The sequence below is a fragment of the Diceros bicornis genome, chromosome 5 (assembly GCF_020826845.1).
Source record: "Diceros bicornis minor isolate mBicDic1 chromosome 5, mDicBic1.mat.cur, whole genome shotgun sequence".
NCBI lineage: Eukaryota > Metazoa > Chordata > Mammalia > Perissodactyla > Rhinocerotidae > Diceros > Diceros bicornis.
The window spans coordinates 69,488,367-69,512,748 of NC_080744.1; the positions used below are offsets into that span (position 1 = coordinate 69,488,367).

The 24,382-nt window shown below is 34.4% G+C and overlaps 1 protein-coding gene across 5 annotated transcripts in view; it reads left to right on the forward strand.

The window, feature by feature from the left end:
- The window catches only part of SCAPER (S-phase cyclin A associated protein in the ER), a 440,234-nt gene that overhangs the window by 103,794 nt on the left and 312,058 nt on the right, over positions 1-24,382 (forward strand). For 4 of the 5 annotated variants that reach the window (XM_058542151.1, XM_058542150.1, XM_058542153.1 and 1 more), the window contains 7 exons: positions 7,625-7,887; positions 11,309-11,545; positions 16,876-17,046; positions 17,878-17,953; positions 18,140-18,257; positions 18,533-18,644; positions 21,925-22,065. In XM_058542151.1, the coding sequence (XP_058398134.1) occupies positions 7,625-7,887; positions 11,309-11,545; positions 16,876-17,046; positions 17,878-17,953; positions 18,140-18,257; positions 18,533-18,644; positions 21,925-22,065 (1,118 nt within the window). The remainder of the gene's footprint in view (positions 1-7,624; positions 7,888-11,308; positions 11,546-16,875; positions 17,047-17,877; positions 17,954-18,139; positions 18,258-18,532; positions 18,645-21,924; positions 22,066-24,382) is intronic. The other variant, XM_058542152.1, reaches the window with a different exon arrangement.

Below are 24,382 nucleotides of genomic sequence, written 5' to 3' on the forward strand. Positions count from 1 at the left end.
CTTGAGGGCATTATGCTACGTGAAATAAATCAGAGAAAGATGAGTACCATATGATCTCAGTTATATTAGTAATCTAAAAAAAATTGAACTCAGAAACAGAACAGATTGGTGGTTGCCAGAGGTGGGGGGTTGGGGCGTGAGGGAAGTGGGTGAAGGTGGTTAAAAGGTACAAACTTGCAGTTATAAATAAGTTCTGCAGATATAATATATAGCATGGTGATTATAGTTAACAATGAATGTATTGTGTATTTGAAAGTTGCTAAGAGAGTAGATCTTCAAAGTTCTCATCACAAGAAAAAAATTTATAACTGTGTGAGGTGATGGATGTTAACTAAACTTACTTTGGTAATTATTTTGCAGTGTATACATATATCAAACATTATATTGTACACCTTAGGCTAATACAATGTTATATGTCAATTATTTCCCAATAAAACGGGAAAGAAAAAAGAGAAATATTATACCCTTAACACCCCTCTATCCCCGCTTTGCCCCCCTCCCTTGTTAGAGTGTAGTGTTATCACTATGTTTTAATTTGACCATTCTGATAGGTATATAGTGATATCTCATTGTGGTTTTAATTTGCATTTCTCTAATGGCTAATGACGTTGAACATTTTTTATGTGCTTATTTGTCATTTGTAAATATTTTCCAGCATAATGTTTGTTCACGTCTTTTGCCCATTTTCTACTTGGATTGTTTGTAATATTACTGTTGAGTTTTGAGAGTTCTCTGTATACTCTAGACACCAGTCCTTTGTTGGATATTTTCTACCAGTCTGTTGGTTGTCTTTTTCATTCTCTTCACAGATCTTTTGCAGTGGAAAAATTTTCAATTTTGTTGAAGTCCATGAGGTCTTCTCTTTATGGATCATACTTTTCGTATCAAGTCTAAGAACTCATTGCCAAGCCATAAGTTCCAAAGATTTTTCTCTTTTCCTAAAAGTTTTACAGTTTTACATCTTACGTTTAAATCTGTGATCCATGTTGAATTAGTTTTTGGGTAAAGTGTGAGTTTTAGATGGAGGGTCACTTATTTGCCTATGGATGTCCAGTTGCTCCATTACCATTTATTGGAAATTCTCTCTTGAAATTTTGTCAAAAATTAATTGGTATATTTGTGTTGGTCTATTTCTGGGTTTTGTATTCTATTTTACTGATCTGTATGTCTGTTGCTCCACCCATACTTCACTGTCTTGATTACTCTTGCTCTGTGGGAAGCCTTAACATTGTGTAGAATGGTTGCTTCCACTTTATTCTTCTCTTTAAAAATTGTTTTCAGCTATTTTAGATCATGTATCTTTCTATATAAATTTTAGAATAAGCTTCTCCATGTCTAAAAAATGTGTTGCTGGCATCTTGATAGAAATTACAAGGGTTGATCGAGAACTGACAACTTTACTATGTGGAATTTTTCAATCTATGAATATGGTATGACCCTCCATTTATTTTTAGGTCTTCTTCTATTTCCTTCATCAGCCTTTTTTATTTTCAGGATACACATTCTATACCTCTTTTGTTAGACTTATTACTAAATATTTCACTTTTTTAGTGCAGTTGTCAATTGTTTTTAATTTCAGTTTCCACATATTCACTGTTAGTATATAGAAATGCAGTGGATTTTTGCATTCATCTTGTATCTTGCAACTTACTGAATTCATGTAATAATTCTTGGAGTATTTATGTGTATTCCTTGGGATTTTCTACATGGTTAATCATGTCATCTGAAAATAGGGACTTTTATTTCTTCCTTTCCTATCTGTGTGTGTGTGTGTGTGTGTGTGTGTGTGTGTGTATATATATATATGTATATATATATATATTTTTTCCTTTTCTGTGCCTTTTTGCACTGTCTAGAACTTCCAGTAATATGTTGAAGAAGCATGGTGAGAGAAGATGTCCTTTCCTTGTTCCAAATCTTGGGAGAAATTATTCAGTTTTATGCCATTAAGTATATGTTAGCTGTAGGTTTTTTGTGGATGTTTTTTATCAAGTTGAGTAAGTTCCGCTCTATTGTAGTTTAATGAAAGTTTTTCTCATGAGTAGATGTTGGATTTTGTGAAATACTTTTCTGGGTCAATTGATCTGCTCATATGATTTTTCCTGTTCAGCCTATTGACAATGGTGGATTATGTTTATTGATTTTTGAATGTTGGACCAGGTTTGTATAGCTGAAATTAATTCCACTTGGTCATTGTTTATAAATCTTTTTATACGTTGTTGGGTTTGATATGCTGATATTTTGTTGAAAATTTTTGCATCTAAGTTTATGAGAAATATTGGTATTTAGTTTTAACACACTGTGTGTGTTTTTGTATCAGGGTAATACTAGCCTTATAACTTGGGAAGTGTTCCCTCCTATTTTCTGGAATAGTTTGTGTAAAATTGGTGTTTATCCTTTTAAAAATGTTTAGTAGAATTTGCCAGAGAAGCCATCTCAGCCTGGAGATTCCTTTTTTGGGAGCTTTTAAAGTACAAATTCCGTTTCTTTAATAGTTACAAGACTATTCAGATAGTCTGTTTCATCTTGGTTGAGTTTTGATAGTTGGTGGTTTTTGCAGAATTGGTCCATTTATTCTATATTGTTAAATTTATGAGCATAGTTTCATGATACTCCCTTCTCATACTTTTAATGGCTGCAAGATCTGTAGTGATGTCCCTGTTTCATTCCTGATGTGATTTGGGTCTTCTCTCTTTTTGTCTTTGTCAGTCTTGCTTGGAGGTTTAACAATTTGGATTTTTAGAAAGAACCAGGTTTTTATTTCATTGATTTTCCTATTTTCAATTTCATTGATTTCTTCTCTTGTCTTCATTATTTTCCTTCCTTTTGCTTTCTTTGGGTTTATTTTCCTCTTCTTTTGCTGGTTTCTTGAGGTAGAAACTTAGGTGATTCCTTTGTGACTTTTTTTACTGTAAATATTTGATGCTGTAAATTCCCCTCACAGTACTGCTTTAGCTGCATCCCATGTATTTTGATGTGTTATATTTTAATTTTAATTCATTGCTGTGTATTTAAAAAACAGTTTCTGAGACTTCCTCTTTGACCTATGGACTATTTAGAAATGTATTGTTTAATTTTTAAGTGTTTGGAGATTTTCCTGTTGTCTATTTGTTTTTTATTTGCTTCCATTATGGTCAGAGAACATACTGTGTATGATTTCAGTTACTTTATATTTGTTGAAGTTTATTTTGTAGCCTGGAATATGGTCTGTCATGCTGAATGTTAGGGAGGCATTTGAAAAAAATATTTTACTGTTGTTGAATAAGCTGTTCTGTATATGCTGTTACATTCTGTAGGTTGACTGTAATGTTCAAGTCTTCTATATCCTTGCTGATTTTCTGTCGAGCAGTTCTGTCAGTTCTTGAGAAGGATTTAGAGGTCCTCAGCTGTAATTGTGTGTGCTTCTCTTTTTCCTTTCAGCCCTATCAGTTTTTTCTTTGTGTATCTTGATTCTCTGTTGTTTGGTATGTACATGTTTAGAAATGTATGTTTCATTGTGGAATGGTTTTATCATTATATAATGTATCTTGTTGTCTTTAGTGATTTTCTTTGCTCTGAACTCTACTTTATTTGATATTAATATAACCACTCCTGCTTTCCTTATTAATGTTTGCATAGTGTATCTTTTTCTATCCTTTTACTTTGAACCTAACTATGTCTTTGTATTTGAGTTTCTTGTAGATAACTTATAGTTCAATTATGTTTTTAAATATACTGTGCCAGTCTCTGTTAAACAATTTGGTATATTTAGACCATTTATATTTAAGGAAATTATTGATATGTTAGGGCATAAGTCTGTCATTTTATTATTTTTATGTTTCTCTTTCCACTGTTTCTCTTTTCTTTTCTTTTCTTTTTTTTTGTGAGGAAGATCAGCCCTGAGCTAACATCCATGCTAATCCTCCTCTTTTTGCTGAGGAAGACCGGCTCTGAGATAACATCTATTGCCAATTCTCCTCTCTTTTTCTCCCCCCAAAGCCCGAGTAGATAGTTGTATGTCATAGCTGCACATCCTTCTAGTTGCTGTACGTGGGATGCGGCCTCAGCATGGCTGGAGAAGCGGTGCGTGGGTGCGCGCCCGGGATCCGAACCTGGGCCGCCGGCAGCGGAGCGCGTGCACTTAACCGCTAAGCCACGGGGCCGGCCCTGTTTCTCTTTTCTTTCCTTCTTGTGGGTAACTTGAACATTTTTTATGATTCTCTTTTGATTTATTTATAGTGTTTTGGAGTATATTTATTTGTATAGTCTTCTTATTTGTTGCCCTAGGTAGTACATTATACATATGTAAGTTATAGTCTACTGATTTTGGTATTTACCACTGTGAGCGAAACGTAGAAAACTTCTAATTGGTTTCCTTCATTCTCTGTACTTTTTTTTTTTTTGTGAGGAAGATCAGCCCTGAGCTAACATCCATGCCAATCCTCCTCTTTTTTTTGCTGAGGAAGACTGGCCCTGAGCTAACATCTGTGCCCATCTTCCTTTATGTGGGATGCTGCCACAGCATGGCCTGACAAGCAATGCATCGATGCGTGCCTGGGATCCGAACCTGGGCCACCAGCAGCGGAGCACATGCACTTAACTGCTACGCCATGGGGCCGGCCCTTCTCTCTACTTTTTAAACATAATTGTCTTAAATATATTGAGCTCTACATCAAATACTATTATAATTTTTGTTTCATTGTCAAATATGATTCAAAAAACTCATGAGAAGGGTAGTTTATTATATTTACCTCTTTTTACCCATTCCTACTTTTTTAAATTTTTTAAAAAAAAACTTGTTTAAATTTTTTTTTTCAAAAACCTATTTTGATTTTTTAAACTTTCTTTTCTTATTATTTCATTTCTCTTCAGGGAACTTCCTTTAGCCATTCTTTAAGGGCGGGTTTGCCAGTGACACATTATCTTAGTTTTTCCTTCTTCTGAGAATGCCTTTATTTACCCTTTGTTCCTTAAAGATATTTTCACTGGATATAGAATTTGCAATTGATGGTTCTTTCAGTCCTTGAAAAATGTGCCACTTCCTCCTGGTTTCCAGTGTTTCAGATGAGAAATCTACTGTCATTAGAATTGATATCCTCTTTAGATAATATATCTTTTCTCTATGGCTGCTTTCGAGAATTTTTCTTTGTTTTTAGTTTTCAGAGGTTTAATTATGATGTGTCTTAGCATGGATTTATTTGGATTTATTTCTTAGTTTCTTGAATCTGTAGCTTTATGTCTTTCACTAAGTTTAGTAAGTTTTCAGCCATTCTTTCTTCAAATACTTGTTCAGTCCTACACTCTCTCTCCTCTCCTGGGACTCTGATGACACAAATGTTACCTCTTTCATTGGTGGCCCACAGGTTCCTGAAACTCTGGTCTTGGTCCCTGTGACACCTTTCCAGCAAAATTGAATCACCAACTTTCACCACTTCCTTGTCTCCTACTGGTGGTGTAGGCTCACCTTTCCGCTGGGCCCCACTGACACCAGGAATGGGCAAAGTGAAAGGAGGACTGACTCACACGTCTTGTTTCTGTAGGGTGGGGTGGGATCTTAGCTCCCTGCTGGGTCCTCCTGACATCATGGCAAGGGGAAAAGGGATCCAAGTGCCAAGTAAATCTGCCTGCCACCACTTTGTTCTGATGCATTGATGCTGATAAGGGTGGAAGCTCAGCTTTCTACAGGGACCTGCTGACACTGGAGGAGGGGGAGAACAGAATATTGACTAGTCCTATTTCATATTGTGTCTTTCATGCTGAATGGAGATGGAGGCTGTGTTCACCATTGGGCCCTGCTGACACTGTGTATAGGAAGGACCAGTGTCTACCAGTTCTGACTCCCACTGCCTCATTCAGTTTCATTGCTGCTCAGTGGGTATGGAGGTTCAACTTCCCACTGGGCCACACTCTGACACTAAGAGTGGGGGAAAGTGGAGTGCTGAGTAATTCCAATTCCCACTGCCTTGTTTAGTCTCATTAATGCCAATTGGAGGCGGAGGCTCAGCTCGCCATTTGACTTGGCTGACACTACTTTGATGGGGGAATTAGACCACCATCTGCTTCTGCTAGGTGGCCAATGGAAGTTCAGCTCCCTTCTTACCCTTATTGAAACCATGGGGAGTGAGGTTTCCACTGATGTTTGGCTGGGTTATAGTGAATGTTGCCAAAAGGATTTTCTGTTTTGGTAGGCCATCCTTTTCCCTGTCCTTTGGCTTGGCAAAACAGGTTTTGCTGATACCTATTTTGTCTGCGCCTGTTGGTCTTTCTGGGTTGGAGGTTTGCACAACGTCCTGTCTGGAATATATAGGAAGCAATAAGGAAACCTAAGGAATTCACCGCTCTACTGCTTATCAAGTCCCAGGATCCCTAGGCAGTCCACCTACTTCTTTCTCTCTCTTAAAGTCTTATTTTGTGTGTTTTGTCCAGGGTTTTTAGTGGGTTTTTTTTTTTTTTTGTGAGGAAGATTGGCCCTGAGGTAATATCTGTTGCCAGTCTTCCTCTTTTTGTGTGAGGAAGATTGTCACTGAGCTAACATCTGTGCCAATCTTCCTCTATTTTGTGTGTGGGATGCCGCCACAGCATGGCTTATTGAGCAGTGTGTAGGTCCACCCCCAGGATCCAAACCTGCGAACCCCGGGCTACCGAAGTAGAGCGTGTGAACTTAATCACTACACTACTGGGCCGGCCTGAGGGTTTTAGGTGTAAGGAAGAGGACCTGGACGTGAAGGTGGGGCTGCTCCTTCTTGTCCAGAACTGCAAGTCTTTGTATTAATTTTGAAAGACTACAATTAGCCTATAAAATTTTAAAATTTTGGCTATATACATCACTATATACATCTATAACTCAGATTGTGACATTTTGAAACATTTTAGTGGAAGATTCTTATGTATTTTAAGCTAGTTTGTCGTGTGACATTGAACACAGGTCATCAATTTCCTTGTTTGTGTGGTGAAATATTGGACTAGATTTTCTAGGATTCCTTCAATTAACATTCTGTAATCTTAGGATCATTGAAATGTTTTTTTTAAAGTCAAGGTGTGTTATTAGTACTGGGATAGAGGAAAGAACTTGGACTTTGGAGCTAGGCCTATGTTTTGATTCTGAAAGATAGGGAGGCATTTTTTACATAGTCATTGGGGGCATGGACACCAGAACCAATTTACCTGGACTTGCATCTGGGCTTTACCTTTACTAGGTGTGTGACTTTAGGCAAATTACTTAACCTCTCCTTGTCTCAGTTTCCTCATTGATAAAATGGGGATGATAGTCTTGATCTTACAGAGTTGTTGTGAAGTTAAGAGTTGTTATATGTAAAGCACTTAGAACAGTGCTAGTATAGTATAGTAGTATACAGTATATAAATGTTTATTATTACTTTTTGACTGTGTCAGTCTTAATGTGAATCTCAGTTTTGTCATTTGTAAAATAGGGATAATTATTCCTACCCCATAGTGTAGTTGTAGAGATTAGAGATTATATATATACACACACATGCGATACACCTTGTATAGTAATTAGTGTCATGTTTGTATATTAGTTAAATTTAATGGGAATTAGGTTGGAAAATGTTTTAGTTTTATATGTTTTTGAAAATTTTTATTACCTAAAGAAATCTTAATTTATTTTCTTCCTTCAATTGCGTAGAACGGAAAGATGCCGAAGGATGGGAGACTGTTCAGAGAGGAAGGCCTGTTCGTTCACGATCAACAGCAGTGATGCCAAAAGTTTCATTAGCAACGGAAGCATTAATGTCAAAGGATGACAGTGATAAAGAAAATGTACGTCTTTTACCTGATGAAAGCATACAGAAAAGTGAATTTGTTGGAGATGGACCTTCTAATATTATAGAATCTCGGCCCAAAGGCTCATTCCAGTCTTGGGACCATCCTCTTGCCGAAAGAACCCAGGTAGTACATTCTGAAAATCCTTTTACTGCCTTTTTATAAGGGATATGTGTATGCTGGAATGTCTTATTTTTCTGCTTCATTTTTAACTTTTTGCTGTGGAAAATTTCAGATCTACAAAAAAATTATAAGAATAGAACAATCAACCCTCCTATACCATTACCTAGATTCACAGATTAACATTTTGCCACATTTTTTTTCCTCTGTGTATTTACATGCCACACACACATATTGTATGCTAAACATTTGAGAGTAATGTGCAGGCATTCTAACCATTCACCTTTAAATACTATAGCACATATCTCTAAAGAACGAAGAAATTCTTTTACATGACCACATTATAATTATAAAATTTAGAGAATTTGACATTTATATAATATTATCTAATTTGTAATTCATATTGAAAAGTTAACAGTTGTCTAAATAATTTCTTTGTAGTGTTTCTTCCCCCTGATCCAGGATCCAATGTAGAATCACACGTTATATTTGGCTTTGTTTCTTTAAGATCTTTCTCCAGGGACAGTTACTCAGCCCATTTTTGTCTTTCATGACATTAATATTTTTGAAGAATACATTGCAGATTTTTTTTTGTAGAATATCCTTCAGTTTGCTTGTTCATTATTCAGTTTAGCTTATGCATTTTTGACAGAAATAAAGTGATTGTCCTTAGCATCATATCTAGAGACATATGATATCAATTTGCCTAAGTTTGTTGTTAACTTTGATTACTTGGTTAAAGTGGTGTCCTCCTGCTTCATTTAGAGTGTTATTAAAAATGGTGATGGAAGTAAGGATCATTTTGAACTTCCTCTGCTTCTACTTCCTGAAATTCAAGTGTAGAGCAATATGCTAATATTTAATATAATCCTCTAAAGTTAATATTCCAAGTATTTCTTCGGTAGTCCATTTGAAGTTTATTTGACTTATTTGATGAAGGAATACACTTTTTTTTGATAATTGTTTACATAAAGATTTATGTTCAATTAGTATAATTTTATGTAAACTAATGAAATATGAGATATTCTTTGATATGGTACAGGGACTAAGTAAAAAAGTTGTGAAATAGTTGTAACATTTCTCAGTCTAGAATAGTATCTGCTTTTTAAAATTCTCTCCTTTTACCTGTAGGATATTTATTTTTATTGGAAGCTGTACTCAACTTCCATGTTTTCCTTCTTAATGATGATAATGGCTCTTAATCCTACATTGTTCTTGATGTTCTATAAATCTTTAATGTATGTTTTATGCCCATGTGAGATTAGAATCTCCTTGTGGGCAGAATCTTATGTTACCTTTTAATTTCCCACAATATTGAGCAGAGTCCTAGACACATAGGAAGTAATGAGTACATATTTGTTGGATGTAACTTTAAGAAACTTTTTTAATGTAGGTAAACTCTGTGAAGAAATCACTTTTTTTTATATCACTTAACAGACGTCTAGCATTTTTGCTAGCATGTATTTTAGCTATAAAATTTAACAGTATAAAAATTATTCTGGTTTTGTATAATGAATAAACTTATATGATTTGGGGATTTCAGGAGTAAGCCATACATAGACCTTTTGAGTAATGAAACATTGCTAAAATATTTCAGTATAATATTTTATGCTGCTTGATGGTTGCCAAGCTAATAATAATATTTGTTTTCTCCACTGTCATTCTAAAAATGGAAGGGCCGGCCCTGTGGCTTGGCGGTTAAGTGCGTGCGCTCCACTGCTGGCGGCCCGGGTTCGGATCCCGGGCGCACACCAATGCACCGCTTCTCCGGCCATGCTGAGGCCGTGTCCCACGTACAGCAACTAGAAGGATATGCAGCTATGACATACAACTATCTACTGGGGCTTTGGGGGGAAAAAAAAAAAACAACTTTAAAAATGTAATTAGCATATTTATATCTTTTCTTAGCATTACTTTATAGTTTAGCTTTGATTTTGTTTTATAAATGATATTGCTTTTTTAATAAACAGGGTTGACAATATTGTAAACGTCAGTAATGCTAATATAAATATTGCCAAGAAGATTATAAACTGTGGTGACTGATGTATAGATAATGTTGATAGCAATATAAACAATGTGATACAATTTAAATAATGCTTATGCTAAAATCAACACTTTGGGACACTTTAATTTCTGACCGATAGTAGAATTTTTAAAGTAGTTTGTAAGACTTGGCCAAGTTTAATATTTATATACATAATTAATCAAACTGGGAGTTTATGGCCATTGCATTGTTTATCTAATGTTTATTTAAGTAGTGATGTGAGTTTTAAATTCACAATTTTAGATTTTACTTCTCCTACTTGGAGTTCATTACTCTGAATATAATTGGGAAACATAGTACCATTCTTTCTGTACTGTTAGAAAGTGAAGATAAAGGCTTATTTCCATTCACTAAACCAGAAAGGTTTTTTAAAATGCATATATATTTGACCTAAGCCAATGTCGTATTTGTTTTAGATCATTTTCGCATTTCTGTTGATTATATATTAAATACTTTAAAGGGGAATGGGAAGGATTTCAAAATCTGAAGAATATGAATTGCATAATGAGACTACGTTCTCAGATATACTGTACTTTTTTATAGTGTATTTCTCTTTTATATCTCAGAATTGCTATTATGTACCCTGTGGGTCTTCATGAAAGATACTTTGAGGTTGTATTAATGTTATCTAAAGAGACCAAGTTTCATGTTTTTGAGTAAAATGCCCTCAAAGTATATATTTTGGAGAAGAGTGCCTTCATTTAATATTAGACAGTCTTCGCACAAACCATGTGAATACATGTGGTTGTTTGAGTGTAAGACAAAGTATTACACTTGTGACTAGGTTTCTTTTGTGAGACATATGAAGTACTCATCAAGAATCAGCCTTCTGGATCCGGCCCCATGCCCTAGTGGTTAAGTTCGGCACACTCTGCTTTGGTGGCCCGGGTTCGCGGGTTCAGATCCTGGTCGTGGACCTACACCACTCATCAGCTATGCTGTGGCAGCAACCCACATATAAAATAGAGGAAGATTGGCACAGACGTTAGCTCAGGGCTAATCTTCCTCAAGCAGAAAAAAAAGAAGAGGAAAATTGGCAACAGATGTTAGCTCAGGGCCAATCTTCCTCAGCAAAAAAAAAAAACAAAAAAGAATCAGCCTACTAAAATAAAATATAATTACAATATATAGTGCTTAATTTCTTAAAGCGCTTCAAACGGTACCCTATACATAGTAGGTGTGCATGTAAAATTTGTGGCTGCTTAATGGTTTTTTTTCTTTTCTTACACTTGAAACATACAAAAAAGATGAGTGAGTTGTTAGTCAGTCAGTCAGCTGCTGCTTCGCAGTTGGTAGCTTAAGCAGAATCAGCTTTTCTGGAGTGGAGTATTTGGTGAGTATTTTTTATTATCTCTGATTCATTCTGTAAATATGTTTTGTTAGTTCACAGTGAGTACATTGGATGATGTCAAAAACTCTGGCAGCAGTTTCTTAGAAGACAGTTCTGTGCAAACTCCTGAAATACCTGCTGTTCACATTGATACAGAGTGTGTTTCAGTTACTCAGCAAGCTGACACACCTCCTTTGCAAACAAATGAAGATAAATTTTCAGCAGAGAAAACAAAGATAGAAAGTGAAATGGACCCTTCAGATATTTCAAATGTGAGTGCTGCTAACTTGGTAAGAACAACTTATCTGAATTCTGAGTAAATATATTTGAGGAAAAAACCCTAATAATAATAAATTATATTGTGTATTAGTTTACATTTTACAAAGCATTTTTTTACAAAGTATTTTGTTATTTCGTTTTAATATTTTATTCTAATAGCAGCCTTTTGATATAAAATTAAGATTCTTCTTGTTTTGTAGAGAGAGAAAAATGAAACTGTGAGTTAAATAGCTTGCTTAAAACCATTTAGTTGGTGTGTGATTTGATGAAATGTTCATTAGTCCAGCATTAAAAAACTAAACCAATGGCAGTAAAGTCTTCCACGCCACTGCTAGCTCTCTGATAATTGAGAAATTGTGCCTAGTTAGTTTTAAAAATTCCCTTAACAGAGTACTTTATACTGCTACTATTGTTTGCTTGGAGTTGGTCTTTATGATGACATTTATTTACTATCTCTATTGCAGAATCTTTAAAAATGCATTGATTTGGGATTGTTATACGTTTATGTTTTTGGATAACTACTTACTTCTGCTCATCTCTTCCTATTTCCCAGTTTAGTATTAAGATACTTGATCTGAGGATAATTCAGAATATAGCAGGCTAGCTTTGTTTAAAAAGTTACTTTCAAAAGAGATAGGCACATATAAAAAGTTGTTGAGAAAAATTATTCAAATTTTACTTTTTAAGTGCCCACCACATATGGTAATTTCTTTCAAAACTTAATGCCTTATTATGCTGAAAGATGCTGTCAGCAAATGGTATTAGGGCGAATTATACATCTTACAGAGAGAACAATGTTAGATGTAGATGAAACTTGATAGGGGTTGTTTAAGGGAAAAATAAGAGCAATTTGTTTTTTAACTTGGATCTTTGAGTGATGAATGTTTTTAAAGGTTGAACATAATTATGATCATATAAGTAGTGGGTTTAATGTATAGGGTAGAAATTGGTCATATTTACATTTTTTGTTTTCATAGCTAGATATTATATTACGTTATTTATTTTGCAAATTGATTCTGTGAGAATCAAATTTACAAAGAGGAAAAAGATTCCATACTTAAGTAAGCATAAAATCATTATTTAAAAATTCTTCTGTCATCATTTTTATTTTAATCACATACGTAAGTTTGGGGTAGAATATTAAAAATCCTTGGTTATTGAGGGTTATATTCGGAAGAAAAGAAGTTCTGCTTTAAATATGAATATTGGTATATTCTTAGAAGTCTTAGAGGAATTTTAACTAACCCAAGATTTAAAGAAAAAAATTTTTTTCATTTGTCTTGGCAGATACTTCTGTGTGTTGTTCTAAATAAGCACCTCATTGTTTAAGTTCTAAATGGGGGGAATGCTGCGGTGATGGCAGAACTATTTTCTTTTCTTTCTCAGTACAGTGTTGCCACATAGCTGGTTAAAGGGAAACAAATCTGTAGTTCTCTTATTTAACAGAAAACTTCAGCAAAAAATGACTATGACAGTCTTTCACTTTAAGTTCAGCTTTTGCCAACATTGTAAAAATGTACTGATATAAAACCTAGCTACCATGGATCTATTTTTTTAGATTTACTAAAAGATCAAATTTTAATGAAAATTTGGAAATTTAAAAAATAATGAGGTATGCAGATGTTTATTTTTGTTTCACAGTGTGAAAACTGCATATGGATAATTTAATCATTATTTCATCCATAATCTCTACTACTAGGTTAAAATCTTTTCAGGTCTTCAGAGACTAAATAGAAATGCTGTACTCTAGGAAAGATAAAATTGAGGGAGGAAATGGACTCATGTGAGAACTTACTTTGTGCAAAGTTAAATATTTAACTTTACAAATTTAAATTTACAAATAAATTGTAATTTATTTACAATTAAAAATAACTAATTGTTATTAGTTGTAGTGTTGGTGTGGCACTTTAACAACAGTTTCTCTAATATTCTAGGATTTATAGAGAAAAGGCTTATGATGCAAAGAAATAGTCTTTCCTCTAGACTCCCTCATCCCACTCTATTCCCCAGGGACAACCTTGTGTGTTTTGAGGGGGCAGAGTATCCAGAGGGAAGGTGGAAGGCAGGAAGGGAAGCTTTAAAAAAGATGCCACTGCCTAGGCTCCACTCTAGACCAATTCAGTTATAAGCTGGGGCTCAAGCATTTGCACTTTTTAGTTCCTTTATTGAAGTATAATTGATTTTCAGTAAACTTCACCTATCTAAAATATACAAATTGGTACCTATGTTTATACCTGTGAAATCATCACTACAATCAAGAATAATGAACATATAAATTGCCCCCAAAAGTTCTCACACTCCCCTTTGTAATCCCTCCTTTCTGCCCTGTATCCCCCTTCCAGGTAATCACTATTCTGCTGTCACTATATATTAATTTGCATTTTCAGAACGTCATGTAAACGGGATTATGTAATCTTTGTTTGGCTTCTTTAACTCAGCATAATTATCTGAGATTTATCAATGTAGTTGTGTGTATTAATAGTTCATTCTTTTTATTGTCTTTAGGAATATTCTGTTGTATGCATGTGACACAATATGTTCATCCATTCAGCTGTTGACAGATATTTGTTTCCAGTTTCTTTGTTATGAATCAAGGTGCCATGGATGTTTGTTTTTGTTTTGAATATATGTTTTCATTTCTCTTGGGAAAATACCCAGGTCCATTTTGTTGATAATATTGTTCAGGTCTCCTATATTCGTGCCAATCTTTGGTACTTGTTTTATCAGTTGAGAGAAAGGTAGTGAAATCTCTGAATATAACTGTGGAACTGTTTCTTTTTTTTAAACAACTTTGAGATATAATTTACATAACATACAATTTACCCATTTAAAGTGTACAATTTTGGGCTAGCCCAGTGGTGTAGTGGCTAAGTTCGCACGCTCCACTTTGGCGGCCCAGGGTTTGCAGGTTCAAATCCCAGGCACGGACCTACACACTGCTCATCAAGCCATGCTGTGCCGGTGTCCCATATACAAAATAGAGGAAGATGGGCACGGTTGTTAGCTCAAGGCTAATCTTCCTCAGCAAAAAGGAGAAGATTGGCTCCAGATGTTAGCTCAGGGCCCATCTTCCTCACCAAAAACAAAAAAAAAATAAAGGGTACAATTTAATGTTTTTTAGTGTATTCACAGAGTTTTGCATCACCATAATCAGTTTTAGAACACTTTCATCACTACAAAAAGAAACCCAGTACCCATTAACAGCCACTCTCTTTCACTCCACCATCCCAGCCCTAGACAACCATTAATCTGATTTTTGTCTCTATAGATTTGCCTGTTCTGGATGTTTCATGGAAATGGAATACAGTATGTGGTCTTTTGTGACTGGCTTCATTCACTCAGCGTAGTGTTTTCAAAGTTTGTTCATGTTTTAACCTGTATCAGCACATTCATGTGTGGCTTAACAATGGGCATATGTTTTGAGGAATGTGTGGTTAGACGATTTTGTCATTGTGCGAACATCATAGAGTGTACTTACACAAACCTAGATGGTATAGCTTACTATACACACATAATACTACACACCTAGGCTATATGGTACTAATCTCATGGACTACTGTTGAATATGTGGTTCATTGTTGACTGAAACGTTGTTATGCGGTGCATAATTGCACTTCATTCCTTTTTATGGCCAAGTAATATTCCATTGTATGGATATACCACATTTTATCCATTCATCAATTGATGAACATTTAGGTTGTTTCCCCCTTTTGGCTATTATGAATAATGATACTTTAAATATATATACACGAGTTTCTTTGTGGACATATGGTTTCATTTCTCCTGGCTGTATATCTAGGAATGGAATTGTTGGGTCATATGATAACTTTACATTTAACCTTTTTGAGGAAAACTCACAGACTGTTTTCCAAAGTGGCTGCACCATTTTTTATTCCCATTAGGTTTATTTTATTTTGTGATTTTATAAGGTTTTTTTTTCTCTTTTTTAAAAATCGAAGTATAATTAGCATATAATTTTATATTAGTTTCAGGTGTACAAAATAATGATTTGATATTTGTGTACGTTGTGAAATGGTCACCACAATAAGTCTAGTTAAGATCTGTCATCTTACAGTTACAAAAATTTTTTTTTCTTGTGATGAGGACTTTTAAGATTTTTAGCAACTTTCAAATATGCAGTACAGTATTATTAACTGTAGTTACCATGCTATGCATTACTTCCCAACAACTTATTTATTTTATAACTGGAAGTTTGTGCCTTTTGATCCCCTTCACCCATTTCACCCACTTCTACCCCCCTGCTATTCTATCAGGTTTTGCTTCATGTATTTTAAAGCTCTGTTATTAAGTCCATATACGTTTAGAGTTGTTTTGTCGTCTTGATGAATCAACCCTTTTATCTTTATGAAAGGACCTTCTTTATCCCTCATGATATTTTTTATTCTGATATCTGTTGTGTCTGATTTTAATACTTCAGCTTTGTTTTGATTAGTGTTAGTGTGGTAGTTCTTTTATTGTGATCTCATTGTATTCTCATATTTAAATTAGGTTTCTTATGGGCAGCATATGGTTCAGTCTTGCTGTTTATCCAATTTGACAGTCTCTGTCTATTAATTGAGGTGTTTAGGCTATTTCCATATAATGTGGTTGTTGATATGCTTCCTGTAATTTACCATCTTCCTGTTTGTTTTCTCTTTGACTCATCTGTTTTTTGTCCCCTTTTTCCTCTTTTTCTCTCTTCTTTTGGATTAATTATATTTTATAATTCCATCTTATCTCCTTTGTTGGCTTATTAGCCGTAAGTCTTTGTTTTGTTATTTCAGTGTTTGCTTTAGGGTTTATAGTATACATATTTAGCTTATCATAGGGATTTATGAATTAATGATTCTGATGCATATTGTTTGTATTATTTCTAATGCATATTTTTTAAGTTAGGTACGTATGTTCAGAAGGTATCATCATCATGACAGCATAAATTCTTTCTATGTTCTATTTTAGTATAATGTGCTTTTGTTTTTAGGATACTTCATCTATAACTGTTTTGAATTTGGGACTCAAATGAAATTCACACTTTGTCATTAATAATAATGCCTATTATATACACAGTTTCTCATACACAGCAGTCTGGTAAAGAAGGGAAGTCATGGATTATTGTATTGTTTTATGGAATACACAATAGGCTCTTGGTTTTAAGAAACTTCCAAATCACACAGCTATCACGCAGTTGAGCCTATACAGGAACCCAGGTTTTATAATTCTAGATCAATGCTATTTTTTATGTATACTTTTGAGAGTGTAATGAGAAAATAAAGAAATGATTGTTTAACTTTTCAGTCAAGTGATGATTCTTCTTTTTGTTTGTTTGTTTTTAACTTTATAGTCCATGGCAGAAGTTCTTGCTAAAAAAGAAGAGCTAGCAGATCGTCTAGAAAAGGCCAATGAAGAAGCCATTGCTAGTGCTATTGCTGAAGAGGAACAGTTAACTAGAGAAATTGAAGCGGAAGAAAACAATGATATTAACATCGAAACTGACAACGACAGCGATTTTTCTGTGAGCTTTTAGAATCTTTAACCTAATTGTTCAAAAAATTATATTCAGGAATAAAATTCTTAGGGCCAGAAGGACTTGGAGTTTATCTAGTCCTGTTTAAAATTGTTTTAAAGTTATCTTTAATAATAATATTTATTATTATTCTTAATGTGATTGAAGCTTACACAGTAAACAATACCAAATCCTTTTGTAGCACTTTACCATTACTAAGTGTTTTTGTATATAATGCAGTTGACAAGTTGAAAGTTGTTGTATTCTCATTTTACAAATCAAGAAATTGAATCTCAGAGAAAGTAAGAACTCAGCATTACTCAGATTGTAATTGTAGCGATTGAAGGAGAATCTAAGGTATTTTACTTTTTTCTGTTCTAATAAAAAGCAAACTATACAGTGCCTTGCTGTCACTAAGTGCTCAGGATATATATGTTGATGAGACGGATTTCTTAAAGAATAAAAGTAACCGTAAATGTTTCAAATATTTTTCTATTAAATTTTAATGCTCATCAAATAATCTTGAGCTCTTCTGATGTATGCTCTTAATATGTCAGAATTTGTTTAGGAATAGTATAAGGCCAGTTAGTTTCTTTTAAATTTACTTGACTTGTCTCTGCTGTTAATGGCAAGTAGGTTTGTCTTTCTCTTAAAATGTATAGGCTATGGTATTTTTAACTTGGTGATTGTTGTGGTGACAAGAGGTAGATAGCTTTTTTCTGGTTTTGAACTGTTTGTTAAATGTATTAGCAACAGGAAGGAAAATTTCATATATAGTTCATTTATTAAGGTTATAATTATGTCTAAATATTCGTTTTTCAATTTTTTATTACATTTTAGGCTAGCATGGGCAGTGGGAGTGTATCTTTCTGTGGTATGTCTATGGACTGGAACGATGTCCTTGCAGATTATGAAGGTATTATGTGTGTGTATTGCATGTATAGGTAGAGGGGTATAAAATAGATGTATTACATGGAGTTTTTGTGTAAAATAAATAATTTGGAGTGGGAATGCTAATGCCTTTTAAAAGTCAGTTTTCAAATACTGGTTTTATAGAACTTTGTAGTTAAATAGTAACAGTGGTTTTCTTTTTTTTGAACAGCTCGTGAATCTTGGCGCCAAAATACATCCTGGGGGGATATTGTAGAGGAGGAACCTGCTAGACCTCCTGGACATGGGATTCACATGCATGAAAAACTTTCTTCACCATCTCGTAAAAGGTCTGGCCTTTGAAAATTAATTGGAAATGTTTCACAGGCGGGAAACTAGCCACTCTTGACTACTAAATAGAGCTGCTGCATAACATGTTAAGGCACATTACTTCAGGACAATTCCAGATCCATTGAAAAGTGACAATGTTTTCCTGAAATGTTAGGCGAAAATTAGTTTTGTATACTTTTTATATTTACTTTAAGAACTTTGAAGACTAAAGAAAATATTTTTGGCTTTATCATGTAAACATTCCTGTCTTCTGTCCATTTGTTTGTATTAATAGAACAATTGCAGAATCTAAGAAGAAACATGAAGAAAAACAAATGAAAGCACAGCAGCTAAGGGAAAAGTTACGCGAAGAGAAAACATTAAAGCTTCAGAAATTGTTAGAAAGGGTGAGTTTTTAAATTTTAGGAAATTATGTGGCCTTAAATTGATGAGCTTATTTTTAACTTGAGTTTTCCTTCTGGTCTGAGAAAAGCTAAAAGAACTATAGGAATAACTAAATTGTCTAGGAAACAAAAGCATTTCTATCTATTGAGTTATAGAAGGTTATCTGTAAAAAAAGAAAAAAGAATTTGTCATTCCTAAATTAGCTATTATATTGATGTTTTGCAGAGTTGGCATGGATTATTAAATCTGCACTTTGTCTTTTGCCATATTCATTGGGGGGTTTCCTTGGGAAGTCTTGTGCAAAGTGTAGAATGACTTGGTAGGAAAATTTTGAGCCTCAGATTATCAGGTTTGAATAAGTGAGGCACTAATTAGATTTAAAGAACAGATTCTTGGAGTATTTAGAGCAGTGTAACTGCTGATCAACCAGCCCTGGTGGTCTAGTGGTTAAGATTTGGCTTTCTCACCTCTGCAGCCTGGGTTCCCTTCCCAGTCAGGGAACCACACCACTTGTCTGTCACTTGTCATACTGTGGTGACTGTTGCTGTGATACTGAAAGGTATGCCATCAGTATTTCAAATACCAGCAGGGTCACCCATGGTAGACAGGTTTCAGCTGAGCTTCCAGACTAAGACAGACTAGGAAGAAGGACCTGGACACCCAATTGCAAAAAATTGGCTATGAAAACCCTATGAATAGCAGTAGAGCATTGTCTGATATAGTGCCAGAAGGTGAGAGGAGAGCATGGTGCAAAGAGACTGGGCAGGGTTCCCCTCTGCTCTACACAGGGTTGCTAGGAGTCAGAATCGACTTAACAGCACTAACAGCAACAAATTTCTGATTAGTTTGGTATAGTGTAAAGAAATGGGCTCTGGAGATGGCCAACCAGGTCAAATCCTGTTTTTACACATAATAAGATATGATCTCCTGGGCAAGTTACTTAAAAATATTGTGTTTCAATTTCTTTATCTGTAATTGACAATTATAATTATTAACCTATTGTGATTAAATGTGACAAGTATGTGAAACAGTAGCATAGCGCTAGGATAGCTGTTGCTCAGTATGTAGTCATTCTTATTGTTACTTACACATGGCAGACATAAGTGAGTACTGTATTAGTGATGTGCGCTTTGTAACAAATGAGCTCAAAACTTGGTAGCTTAAAACAACATACATCTATTAGTTCACAATTTCTGTGGGTAAGGAAACCAGGAGTGGCTTACCTAGTGATTTTTGTTCAGTCTCTCATGAGGTTGCAGTTAAGCTGTTGGCTGGGGCAGCAGTCATTTAGAGCTGAAGGATCCACTTCCAAACTCACTCTGTGGTTATTGGCAGGCCTCGTGTCCTCTTTAGCAGTTGGCTGTAGACCTGCATTCCTTGCCATGTGGGCCTTTCCATAGGCCGAGTGTCCTCATGACATGGCTGCTGACTTCTCCACAGAAAGTAAACAGAGATAGAGGAAAAGAGAGAGAGAACAAACAAGTGAGCTGCCAAAATGGAAGCTGCACTATCTTTTATAACCTAATCTTGGAAGTGATATACCGTCACTTTTGCTGTGTTCTGTTAATCACAATCCTGATATAGTGTAGGAGGGAATTACACAAGGATCTGAGTACCGGGTGGCTGGGGTCATTGGGAACCATCTTGGAGTCTGTGTACTGTAAGTAACTACCACAGCATGACAAAAGATATGTGACTATTGTAGTATAGGGGAACTCCTTTGTTATCTTGTAGTACTAGAAAGGAGTACTAATATGCATAGGTAAATACATTATTTACATTACTTATAATTTGTATTTTAAATTTGGGAGAGATAATTGCTCCAAATAATCCAAATATTTATAAAAATGAAGTAGCGTAAGATTCCTTTTAGTGCAGTAGAAAAGTTGACTGGGAAAGGAAGAAAATCTGTGATTTTTCTCTTTACCTGAATCTCAAGAATTTGTCATTATTTTAATTTTAATCATTTAGAATGAATAGATCAGATATGAAAAAACGGTGTCCATGTTGTGGGGCTCTATAAGAGTTAATATATTATTTCATTTTCAGCTTTAGAGAAATGCTCTAACACAACCACAATTTCCCCTCTTATTGTTTTTTAATACAAATAAAATTATATATTTTATTTTCTCCCTATATAATCTCCAAATATTCATGCAAACCAAATAATACATTCTTGAAATTGTACACAACAAAGAGGATCTCTGGTTTAATTTTCTCGTCTATGTAGTTATTCCTTCAATTAATTTTAGTGATAAATTCCTTCCTCTGTGTATATAATGTCTTATTATTTCAACACTGTTCTACAAATGTGGTCTCATATGATCACCACAATAACTGTGAGGTACACAGAGTTGAACAGATACTGAACCCCATTTTACAGATGTGAAAACTCAACCTGCGAGAGGCTAAGTGCTATTTCCAGTGTCACATGACAAACAGTTTCCAGAGCTAGGGCTTTAAGGACCTGTCCTCCAACTCCTAATCCAGCACTGTTTCTGCATCATACTTTTTTAGGTGGTTAAACGCATGATTGTGTAGCTAAAATTCAACTGAAATGTAGTTTTTATCCTGGTCATATTAAGGCAACATCTGATTTTCTATAATTTATTCTTATTGGTGCTGGATCTGATTTCCTGGAGCATGGAACAAGTCTTTACTTCTTTCTTTTGATACTGTTTTAAGAAGTTAAAGGCAGGTGTCATATCCATCTTCATTGTTCTGTAGGCAAAACCTTTTCTGTTCCTTCAGGGAATGTTTCTTATGTAAATAAATGTGACATTTCAGACTTCTCACCATTTTCCAATCTCTAGGATAAAATTATTTATTTGTCTTGAATTTGGGTTAGAGAGACCTTAAGATTTATAAGGATAAGAAATGTACACTTTTAATTTTAAGTGTATTCACAGTGCAGTATAACAGCAAATATTTCTTTTGAGCCATGTTACAGAGCCATGCACTGTTTTAAGAGTTTTACATATATTGACTCAATCTTGAAAACAACCCTATGAGTTAGGTACTACTATTATTCTCTTTTTATAGATAAGGAAACTGAAACATAGGCTAAAAAAGTTGCCCAGTTTACACACCTAGCAAGTGACCAAGGTAGATTATGAACTCAAGCAGTCTGGCTTCACAGTCTGTGTTCTTAATCATTATTCATGCTTCTTTAGGTCTTTCCAGGTTCTAGACTTTATAATTCCTAAGCTGTTTATCTGTTTGCACTTCTGTTAAATGACTATGTATACTGAGATTAATGATGTGATAATTCACTATCTATAGGAGAAAGATGTCCGGAAGTGGAAGGAAGAATTACTAGATCAACGACGTAGGATGATGGAAGAGAAGTTACTTCATGCTGAATTTAAACGAGAGGTGCAATTACAAGCAATTGTGAAAAAAGCACAAGAGGAGGAAGCTAAGGTATATCTTAGGTGCTTTGAACATTGAATTAGTTACCCAGGTGCTTTTTTCAATTGTTATATAAGAAGCTAATGTTTATCAAGTGTTTACTCTGTGCCAGAATAACAGCATTTTTACAGGCTCGTTTAAAACTTATTAGGTACAGTATCTTATCCTTACAATAATCCTGTGAGATATATATTATTTTTTTTGCAGCTTTATTGAGGTATAATTGACAGACAATAAATAGCACATATGTGAAGCTTCAACTTGATGAGTTTTGACATGTATATATTCCCGAAACCGGCAGTACAATGAAGATAATAAACAATTCCATCACCCTCAAAAGTTTCTTCATGCCTCTTTGTAGTTCATTCCTTCCCCCAACTCTGTTACCATGCAGTTGCTGATCTGCTTTTTGTCACTATAGATGTTAGCATTTTCTAAAATTTTATATGAATGGAGTCATTGCAGTATGTACTCTTTCCTCTGGCATCTTTCACTCGGCATAGTTATTTTGAACTTATCCATGCTGTTGTGTATATCAGTTCCTTTTCATTGCTGAGAAGTATACCATTGTATGGAAATATCATAACTTGTTAGTCCAGTCACCTGTTGATGGACATTTGTTTTTTTTCCAGTTTAGCTATTACAGATATAGCTGCTGTGAACACTTATGTACAAGTCTTTGTGCAGATGTGTGCTTTCATTTTCTTGGGTAAATACCCAAGAGTGGATTGGCCAAGGCTTATGACAGATTCATGTTTAACTTTTAAAGAAACAATTTTCCAAAGTGGTTGTACTATTATACATTTTTACCAGCAGCGGGTGAGAGTTCTAGTTAACCACGTTCTCACCAACGCCTGACATGGTTACACATTGTAATTTTAGCCATTCCATTTTAGTATGTGTGTATAGTGTTTTTTATGTAGTTTTAATTTGCATTTTTGAACATGTTTTCATGTCCTTATTTCTTACCTCCATCTCTTATTTGCTGAACTGTTTGTTCAAACATCTGTTCATTTTTTTAAAGTTAGATTGTTTTATTATTATTGAGATCTTTTTTTTCAGCGTTATTGAGGTATAGTTGACAAATAAAATAGTAAGATATTTAAAGTGTGCGACATGATGATTTGATATTCGTATACATTGTGAAAGGATTCCCCTCATCCATTTAATACATCCATCACCTCACATATTTATCTTTGTGTGTGTGTGTGTGTGTGTGTGTGTATGGGAACATTTAATTTCTACTCTCTTAGCATATTTCAATTATACAGTATACTGTTATCAACTATAGTCACCGTGTTATACATTAGATCCTCAGACCTTATTCATCTTGTAACTGAAAGTTTGTACCCTTTTACCAACCTCTCCCTATTTCTCCCACTTCCCAGCCCCTGGCAACTGCTTTTCTGCTGTGTTTCTATGAGTTTGACTTTTTAAAAAATTCTCGAATATAAGTGATACCGTGCGGTATTGGTCTTTATATGGCTTATTTCAGTTAGCATAATGCCCTCTAGGTTCATCCATGTTACTGCAGATGGCAGAATTTCTTAGAGGATTTTACATATTTTATATATTATGATCTATGTTTTGGAAATATTTTCTCAGTGTATGCATTGCCTTTTCATTTTCTTAAAAGTGTCTTTTGAAGTTTTAAAAATTGTTAAAGTCCAATATATTGACTTTTTTTCTTTTATACTTTGTATTTTATATGTCCTCTTTGAAAAATCTTTACCTAAAACTTAGGTCACTAAGATTTTCTCTTAAGTTTTTCTAAAAGTTTTTAATTTTGCAGTGGGGCTATGTTCCAGTTTGAGTTAATTTTTTATATAGTATGAGGTAAGGTTGAAGTTCTTTTTTTTCATATGGATATCTAATGTTTCAGTACCAGTTGTTGAACAGACTATTCTTTTTATATTGAATTGTCTTAGTACCCTTATTGAAAAGCAATTGGTCATATATGTGTGATTCTGTTTCTAACTGTCTATTCTGTTTCATTTATTTCTATGCCTATCTTTACACCAATACCACTCTGTCTTGATTACTGTACCTTTAGAATAAGTCTTGAAATCAGGAAGTATAAATTCTTAAACTTTGTTCTTTTTTAAAACTGTGTTGGCTATTTTAGATTCTTTGCATTTCCATATAAATTATAGGATCAGCTTATGAATTTCTACAAAAAAAAAGCCTGCCTGGATTTTGATTGAAATTGCATTGAATTTACAGATTAATCTGGGAGAAAACTGACATCTTAATGTTATTGAGTATTCTGATCCATGACCATGGCATATATTTCCATTTATTTTGGTCTTTGTCTTTGCATGTGTTTTGT